The sequence below is a fragment of the Nanorana parkeri genome, unplaced genomic scaffold (assembly GCF_000935625.1).
Source record: "Nanorana parkeri isolate BGI_ZX_2015 unplaced genomic scaffold, ASM93562v1 scaffold130, whole genome shotgun sequence".
Taxonomy (NCBI): Eukaryota; Metazoa; Chordata; class Amphibia; order Anura; family Dicroglossidae; genus Nanorana; species Nanorana parkeri.
In genome coordinates, this window is record NW_017306398.1 from 1568601 (window position 1) to 1578261 (window position 9661).

Here is a 9661-nt window from a genome sequence, read left to right on the forward strand (position 1 = left end):
GCCATACACCTTACAACCATCGCATGACTTTCGTTGTGCGATGGTTGTAAGGTAATTATAATCTCCGCTGAGGGGAGGGCTTTAGATGATTCCAATGGTGAGCGGGCAGTGTGCGCTTCCGCACACCGGCCCGTTCGGCTTCTGTCTTCCGAGCACGCCGGAAGACAAAAGACCGTACAGTAGAAACGGTTGCACGCCTTCCATACACCTGCCGATTATCGGTTGATCGCAGGATCACCCACGATTATCAGCAGGTGTATGGGCACTTTTAGGCAGCGTCTTTTCCTCAGGCACCATGGGCCAAAAAAGAGATTCAACTGACTATGAAAAGTCAAAAACTGTAAAAAGTCTTCCAGAGGGATGCAGCACTCTTGGACCTCATTCACACTGCTAAGAGCCGGCCCGTACAGATCCATGCGGCGTGCACAGCCGTATCGGGCCGCTCCCGGGAAGGACAGGTGCTGCGTGTGATTGTACACAGCAACCTGTTCTTCGCTATGGGAGTATGCGGCCGTATGCTCACCAGAGCTGCACATCTGTGCGGGTGTCTGTACTCATACGCAGACAGGATGGATTCGGACGTGCAGTTCCGCTGAGCGTACGGTCACATACTCCCATAGAGAAGAGCAGACTTCTGCGTACAATCACACACAGCACCTGTGCACACCGCATGGATCTGTACGGGCCGGCTCTTAGCAGTGTGAATGAGGGCCTGAAGTTGCTAAGATATTGGGGCAAGATCACAGAACCATCAAACGCTTTGTTGCAAATAGTCAACGGGGTCACAAGAAACATGTTGAGAAAGAAAGAAGCAATTGAACTGCCAAAGATTTGAGAAGAATGAAACGTGAAGCTCTCAGGAAGCCATTATCCTCCCGTGCCGTCATATTCCAGAACTGAAACCTACCTGGAGGGCCCAGAAATACAAGGTGTTCAGTGCTCAGAGACATGGCCGAGGTAAGGAAACCCGACCACCACTGAACCAACGTCAGCACTGGGCCAAGAGATATCTGAAGACGGATCTTACAAAGGTTTTATGGACTGATGAGATGAGAGTGACTCTGGACGGACCAGATGGATGGGCCCGTGGCTGGATCAGTAACAGGCACAGAGCTCCACTTCGACTCAGACGCCAGCAAGGTGGAGGTGGGGTGATGGTGGGCTGGTATTAATAAAGATGAGCTAGTTGGACCTTTACGTGTTGAAGATGGACTCAAAATCAACTCCCAAACCTACTGCCAGTTTTTAGAAGACACTTTCTTCAAGACTCCATGGCTGGGAGGGCTGGGGACTGACATACTCCATGGATGGGAGGTCTGAGGACTGACAGACTGCATGGATGGGAGGGCTGAGGACTGACAGACTCCATGGATGGGGGGCTGAGGACTGACAGACTCCATGGATGGGGGGCTGAGGACTGACAGACTCCATGGATGGGGGGCTGAGGACTGACAGACTCCATGGATGGGGGGCTGAGGACTGACAGACTCCATGGATGGGGGGCTGAGGACTGACAGACTCCATGGATGGGGGGCTGAGGACTGACAGACTCCATGGATGGGGGGCTGAGGACTGACAGACTCCATGGATGGGGGGCTGAGGACTGACAGACTCCATGGATGGGGGGCTGAGGACTGACAGACTCCATGGATGGGGGGCTGAGGACTGACAGACTCCATGGATGGGGGGCTGAGGACTGACAGACTCCATGGATGGGGGGCTGAGGACTGACAGACTCCATGGATGGGGGGCTGAGGACTGACAGACTCCATGGATGGGGGGCTGAGGACTGACAGACTCCATGGATGGGGGGCTGAGGACTGACAGACTCCATGGATGGGGGGCTGAGGACTGACAGACTCCATGGATGGGGGGCTGAGGACTGACAGACTCCATGGATGGGGGGCTGAGGACTGACAGACTCCATGGATGGGGGGCTGAGGACTGACAGACTCCATGGATGGGGGGCTGAGGACTGACAGACTCCATGGATGGGGGGCTGAGGACTGACAGACTCCATGGATGGGGGGCTGAGGACTGACAGACTCCATGGATGGGGGGCTGAGGACTGACAGACTCCATGGATGGGGGGCTGAGGACTGACAGACTCCATGGATGGGGGGCTGAGGACTGACAGACTCCATGGATGGGGGGCTGAGGACTGACAGACTCCATGGATGGGGGGCTGAGGACTGACAGACTCCATGGATGGGGGGCTGAGGACTGACAGACTCCATGGATGGGGGGCTGAGGACTGACAGACTCCATGGATGGGGGGCTGAGGACTGACAGACTCCATGGATGGGGGGCTGAGGACTGACAGACTCCATGGATGGGGGGCTGAGGACTGACAGACTCCATGGATGGGGGGCTGAGGACTGACAGACTCCATGGATGGGGGGCTGAGGACTGACAGACTCCATGGATGGGGGGCTGAGGACTGACAGACTCCATGGATGGGGGGCTGAGGACTGACAGACTCCATGGATGGGGGGCTGAGGACTGACAGACTCCATGGATGGGGGGCTGAGGACTGACAGACTCCATGGATGGGGGGCTGAGGACTGACAGACTCCATGGATGGGGGGCTGAGGACTGACAGACTCCATGGATGGGGGGCTGAGGACTGACAGACTCCATGGATGGGGGGCTGAGGACTGACAGACTCCATGGATGGGGGGCTGAGGACTGACAGACTCCATGGATGGGGGGCTGAGGACTGACAGACTCCATGGATGGGGGGCTGAGGACTGACAGACTCCATGGATGGGGGGCTGAGGACTGACAGACTCCATGGATGGGGGGCTGAGGACTGACAGACTCCATGGATGGGGGGCTGAGGACTGACAGACTCCATGGATGGGGGGCTGAGGACTGACAGACTCCATGGATGGGGGGCTGAGGACTGACAGACTCCATGGATGGGGGGCTGAGGACTGACAGACTCCATGGATGGGGGGCTGAGGACTGACAGACTCCATGGATGGGGGGCTGAGGACTGACAGACTCCATGGATGGGGGGCTGAGGACTGACAGACTCCATGGATGGGGGGCTGAGGACTGACAGACTCCATGGATGGGGGGCTGAGGACTGACAGACTCCATGGATGGGGGGCTGAGGACTGACAGACTCCATGGATGGGAGGCTGAGGACTGACGGACTCCATGGATGGGAGGCCGAGGAATGTTATTGGCTATATTGGTCACTGATTTTGTTTTTGGAAATGTCAGAAATGTTTATTTGTAAATTTTGAGTTGTTTGTTTATTATTCTTCTCACTTTAACAGATGAAAATAAACAAGTGAGACGGGAAAATTTTCATTTTCCATGTAGTTGCATAATAATCCTGCACACTGAGGGCTTGTTCCCACCGAAAGCGGGTGCGTTCCAGAGCGGTAGCTGCTGGAACGCACCGCGATCGCTAAGAAACTTCTCCCCGCGTTTTGGGGCGGGAGGGGGCGTGGCGGTGCATTGAATTCAAAGGCACCGCTTCCACGCCCCCCTGCAGTGCGATCGAACGTGTGGCAAAACTTTGCCAGCGAGGAACGCAACGCTGGCAAAGTTTTGCCACACGTTTGATCGCACTGCAGGGGGGCGTGGAAGCGGTGCCCTTGAGCTCAATGCACCGCCGTGCCCCCTCCCGCCCCAAAACGCGGGGAGAAGTTTCTTAGCGATCGCTGTGCGTTACAGCAGCTACCGCTCTGGAACGCACCCTCTTTCGTTGTGAACAAGGCCTAAGGAGAAATGGCCGGCCCGTACAGATCCATGCGGTGTGCACGGCCGTATCGGCCAGCTCCCGGGAAGGACCGGTGCTGCGCGTGATTGCAGGCAGCAGCCTGTTCTTCTCTATGGGTGGACCGCCGCCATACGCTCACCCGAACTGAACATCCGTACGGATGCGGGTGTCCATACTTGTACGCTGACAGGATGGAGTACTGAGGCAGAGTGATGTGATGTTTTCAGGAAGCTATATAGAGCACCCTGTCGGCCCCTCCCACCAGCCATGACCTGCCTGCATTGCACATAGAAGCACACGGACCCGGTGGTGACATCACTGGATCAAAAATATGGGAAAGAATGAAAACGGAAAAATTTTATTTAACATTTTCAGTAACATGTTCATGTTCATTGATCGCTGATCTTTCCATGTCGTAAAAACATTGTTTAAAAATATATCTGTATGATTTGGTAGCATAAAATAAGATATTTTCACGTACTTCTATAATTTTATATTTCAGTGCTTTACAGAAGACAAGTGGCTGAAGTCATACTTGTGTCTCTTCATTGAGTCCGTCCTTCTCACTGCCCACCTCTCCGTGATTGTGACAGAACCAGACTCATGACAGTGTAAAGATATATTCCTATGAATCCGGGCCGTGTGCTTATCACCTCTTATTACACAACGCTGTCTATGTTCCTTTAGACCGGGCGTGGGCAAACCCTGGCCCTCCAGCTGTGGTAGAACTACAAATCCCATGAGGCATTGCAAGATTCTCACAGCCACAGGCATGACTCCCGGAGGAAGATGCATCACTGGATTTGTAGTTTCACCACAACTGGAGCTCAGGAGTTTGCCCACCGCTGCTTTGGATTTTTTACAGTAGAACTGAAGCCCAAAACTTTTTTTTTTAGTTTTGGATAGAGTAATGAAGGGTTATAACTCCTATCAGCATTTTTTTCTGCCATCTGTGTCCCATTGGGGAGACTTCCCTTCACTTCCTGTCCAATAGCCACAACAGGAAGTGAGAGGAAATCCCTCCAAAGAGTCAGAAATCCTTGGTGGTCAGCAGGGTCTCCCCATTCAGTGGCGTCACTAGGAGGGTGCATGGGGGGTGAGGCACGCACCCTGGTGACACTATTTTGACAGTCATTTTAGTGTCACCTCCTATGAAAAGTCAAGAAATGAGTCATGGACCGAGAGCCCGGCAGTTGCAGAAGAGAGGAGGGGACCCGGCGGCATATGCTATCCCACTGGGTGAATGTCCCCTCCTCTCACTGCCAGCGCCCATCACCAAGATGGCCACCGGCAAGTAGGGGTATAGGGTGATAGGGGTCCTAATCCCTCTTCACTCTATCTAAAACTCCTAAAAAATCCATCCAAAAAAGTACAACAGTTAACCTGGCAGTAGTTCTAACCCTTCCCTACTCTATCCAAAACAAAAACAGGAAAAACGTTTTGGCTATAAAGCCAATGGTGGATATTTTTTTAAAACAACCAAAACTGGACACTCTGGAGGCGTCCCACCCAGCTCCTGGCAACCAGTGATGTCAATGAGCTGGGCGGGATGCCGGCCAGAGCTAGGCGGTGCACCACCAGGACGCCGTCCTTAGTGCTATTAGCATGGACCACCAGCACCCCATATCACCCCCCGGAACGTGACCACCATGATACAACCCAAGGGACGTGGACGCACACACCGCGTCACCCCCACCCCCACTCCCCGCCTAAGGCAGCGATTATACTAGGGACACCCTTGCCCAAGTAGAGTAAACCTTTAAATTGCCTGAGTATTGGTAAGTTGTTAGTCCTCATTATAAACGAATGATTAATGTTTTGTATAAACAGCAGCTGTAGGGACATATAAAAGCCTCTGTGAGGACATTTCGTAACACTAGTAAATGGAATTGGCAGAGGAAAGTTGGCTTGTCCGTATCCCGGAACTTCCAATCCAGCATTTAACTCCATAACATGTTTTTACGAGGATACAAAAATACACCATGAGTGTTCCTAATGAGAGTTCTTGTTGGATGGTCCTGTGGGAAGGTGAAGGCTGTACTCGTTGATGACGACGGTCGCGTTCTTTAACATCTCGTAGAACATGGACAAGGTCCTCTGGTAAAGGTCTCTGTTTAGGACAAAAGATCGGAAAAGATTAAGAGGTTCTGCTGTGCGGAAGCGTTCCGGGAGGCTGACCGTCTCTGGGAGTTTGGAATTCCCAATCATAAAGTGGCGGAGTCTCTTCTCCAGCAGACATTTCTCCAGGCTCTTGAACATGTCCCTTAATCGATCTTCTAGCATGACGTTACTCCAGACGTTATAAGGCTGGGTCACTAGGAGATGCAAGAGGACCGTCTTCAGGTGGTAACTTGTCAGGCCGCTTGGGCCAGTTATTTGACACTGCTTGGAGTGCAGGAAAGTCATAATTTGTAGGCAGCTGAGGTGACATGAGTTACCGGGGAGATGTTTGGCGATATCCTTGAGGAACCTCCTCTCGTAAACGGCAAAAGACAAGTTCCAGTGAATGCTGGAGGCCAATGGGTTTGATCGGTCCATGCCGGGGAACTGTGAAATAAAGTACAGGTCAGAGTCTCCATACTGAACCACCGGGGTAATGTTGAAGCTGATGACTTTTCCTGATTTGAATCTGACTCTCAAAGCTCCTGGAGAATCTAAGTGGCTGAAAGTGAGCTCAAACTCATACTTGTGTGATATCCTTCCCCAGGCCTTTGTAATGGCTGTTTGGAACCATTTCATGACCTGGTCTGTGTCTAGATAGTTGGAGTCCATGGAACACAATAGGTTGACATCCTTGGTGACCTTCTTCTTGCTGCTTGGGTTGTGAAGGAGGCAGAGCATGTCTTCTCCAAGTTTTTTCCTGTCACAGACACAACCTGATGAATCTTCAGGTCCACATACGAGAATAGTCCCAAAACTTTGTTGGTTGGGAGCAATGGATTTGCTAGCAATCCAAGGGTGGCAGCGGAAATAGTAAGGTTCCGGAGGAGCGAATGGTACAAGCAAGTCACATATCAGTGGTTTGTTGACTCTCCAGTTTTCGTACATGCTCCCCACGCAGATGCTGTCTTCAACCTCCATGTCGGCATCCCGGTTACAAACGCTTCTTAGCGCTTCTAGCAAGTCATCCGCAAAGCCCTCGACGAACTCCTTGGTCCGAGCCGCGTCATGCGTTGTCGTTCGGATATACTGGTCATGAAAAATAGACAACATGGTCTTGCTTGGAAACGAGACGCCATGGCAGCTGCTTCCGACGAACAAAAGGTCATCCTCCTCCTCTTTGCTCTGCTCATGCGAACTGTTATCTAAGAAATCTTGCCGCCACACTTCAATCATTAGGAAGACGATCATCGACATGACACTCCAGAAATCCCATAACGTCTCATCTTCGGTGGGCTTGCTCTCAGTTTCGGTGTCATCTTCTATGGGTGGCTCTGGGCGTGATAGAAGCTGCTCGAGTTCCAGCTGCTGGAGCTTCAGGTTCTCCTCTCTTTCCTTCAGTTTCTGGAAGATGAAGTCATCAGTGGCGGGCACAGCTGAATCGTTAGCGGGGAAGAGAAGCGGGTGATTGACAATGGCCGTGACGACCACAAGGCACACCTTGAAGATCCCAGGTTGCATTGTGTTTCTGAAAGGTAAAGGAGAAAGACACCATTAAAATGACTCCTTCAGGCCTACAAAGACGGATGAACCTGAGAAGAATTTTAGAGAGTCGTTACTTTTACATTGTAAATGATTTATTAGTTGTACATTGGGAGGCCATTTAGCAGGAAACATTCCAAGAGGTTAAAAATAGTCGGAACATCCTGATAACATTTACGTCTTTTAAATAATACAGTCACATGAAGGTTTTGCTAAAGCTTGCGGTATACTGAGACGCCGCAGCCGAAGTGGATCCCGACATCGATGTCGGGATCCGCCCAGCTGCGTGAGTGACAGCTGGCTCTGCCTATTTAGAGGCAGAGCCAGCTGTACCCGCCCCCTCCCCCATCCGTTCTGCCAGTCAGCGCTGGTGGATCGGTGCGGGGAGAGGGGAATCCAGCCCCTCCCCTGTCACAGCAGAGAGCTGTGACAGGATCGAGAGGTGAGCGAACCCGGTATGTGTTCGCTCACTTCCCGATCTACTGAGCCGACCTGTGACAGTCTCATTGTCACAGGTCGGCTAGAACTATGAGGTGAGTGGAAAGCACTCACCTCATAGTTCTCCGAAGGGTAACGGGAGGACACAAATTAGCGTCCTCCCGTCACCCAAAGCTCAGTATACCGCGAGCTAAAGCTCATTGTATACTGAGACGCCGCAGCCGGGACATCACTGTCGACATCCACCCAGCTGCGTGATTGACAGCCTGGCTCTGTCTATCTAGAGGCAGAGCCAGCTGTGCCCGCCCCTCCCCGGTCCGTTCCGCCAGTCAGCGCTGGAGGATCGGACAGAGGAGGGGGAATCCCTGCAGGGAGCCGCGAGTGACAGTCACGGCTCTTTGCAGGGATAGATCGAGAGGTGAGCGAGCGACAGTATGTGTTCGCTCACTTCCCGATCTATTGAGCCGACGTGTGACAGTTTCATTGTCACAGGTCGGCTAGAACTATGAGGCTGAGTGATTTTCCCTCACCTCATAGTTCTCCTTTAAAACGTTTTCCTTCAGTTTGGGATAGAGTGGGGTTCTTGTCAGGTTCTTACTGCTGTGCCCCCATTAGGGAGATTCACCCCTCTCTGTGACCACTGTCACCAGGACTAAAAGTGAGGGCAAATCCAAAATTTTGAGTTGTCCCTAGAACAAGAGAAGAGAGGAAATCTTACAACGGGGACACTTTTTCCCATGATAACTGTCCAAGGGAAAGAAGACTTTGGAGAGATTTCCTCTCACTTCCTGTTGTGTCTCCAGGACAGAAGTCTTCTCAACAGGACACAGATGACAAACAGAAAACAAAACTGCACAGGAGTTGTAACCCTTCCCTGCTCGAAATAAGACAAAAAAAAAGAGTTTTGTTGCATATAAATTAGGGATGCACCGATACCCAGTGGCGTCACAAGGGGGGTGCGGCCTGCACATGGGTGCCACCATTGGAGGGGCGACACCAAAATGACTCACAGTCATTTTGTTGTCAACCCCTATGAAAAGTCGGGCACTCGGTCACGGACCAAGAGCCCGAAGGTGTCAGCGAGAGCAGGGGACCATGCGGCATACCTCCTGCCGGGTGAACGTCCCCTCCTCTCTCTGCCGGCGTCCATCACCAAGATGGCCACCGGCAGGCGTCAATAAGACGACCGCGCATGCACGATGACGTCAAGGCGTGGTGTCACCCGGTCTCCGCTCCGGGTGACACACAGCCTCGTGATGCCCCCTGCCGATACTATTAATCGGTATCGGTGCTAACACTGAGTATTCATGTGAGTACTCGTCCTCACCCAAATGCTCCGATACCTTTCCCGATACCGGAGCTTCCGGTCAGAGTGAAATTTCCTCTAACTGGCAGTGCAGCGAAGGAACATGGAGCCCGCTTCCTGGCCAATCAGAAAGGCGGGCAGCGGGTAATGACTTGCCACCCAGCTCCAGCTGTTTGCCCAGCTCCACGATGTTCCCGGGAAATCAGCATTGAGCCAGCCAAACAGCATGGAGCCGGCATCTTGGGCAATCAAATAGCCCGGGAAGCTGGCTCCATGCTAGCAGAAGTACCGGTATCGGTATTCGGTATCGGCAAGTGCCGAATTATAAATATCAATACTCGTGTTCGATACCGAAAACACAGTATCAGTGCATCCCTAATATAAATCTAGGTTTACATTGTCAGAGCCCCGGCTGTCATGGACACACCCCCTGGGATGCGTCCTCATGCCGGCCCAGGTTTGCAGAACTACTGCAATAAATTGCACTACTGTAAGGACCACCCACCGCTTCCATCAGAGGAGGAGATCCGTGTCGTCAC

At 52.4% G+C, this 9661-nt stretch overlaps 1 protein-coding gene across 1 annotated transcript in view; it reads right to left on the minus strand.

The window, feature by feature from the left end:
- Positions 1–5623: 5623 nt before the first annotated feature.
- Positions 5624–9661, minus strand: part of ITPRIP (inositol 1,4,5-trisphosphate receptor interacting protein) — an 18626-nt gene continuing 14588 nt past the window's right edge. The window contains exon 2 of the mRNA XM_018553826.1: positions 5624–7367. Coding sequence (XP_018409328.1) covers positions 5729–7357 — 1629 coding nt within the window. The 5' untranslated portion in view covers positions 7358–7367 and the 3' untranslated portion in view covers positions 5624–5728. The remainder of the gene's footprint in view (positions 7368–9661) is intronic.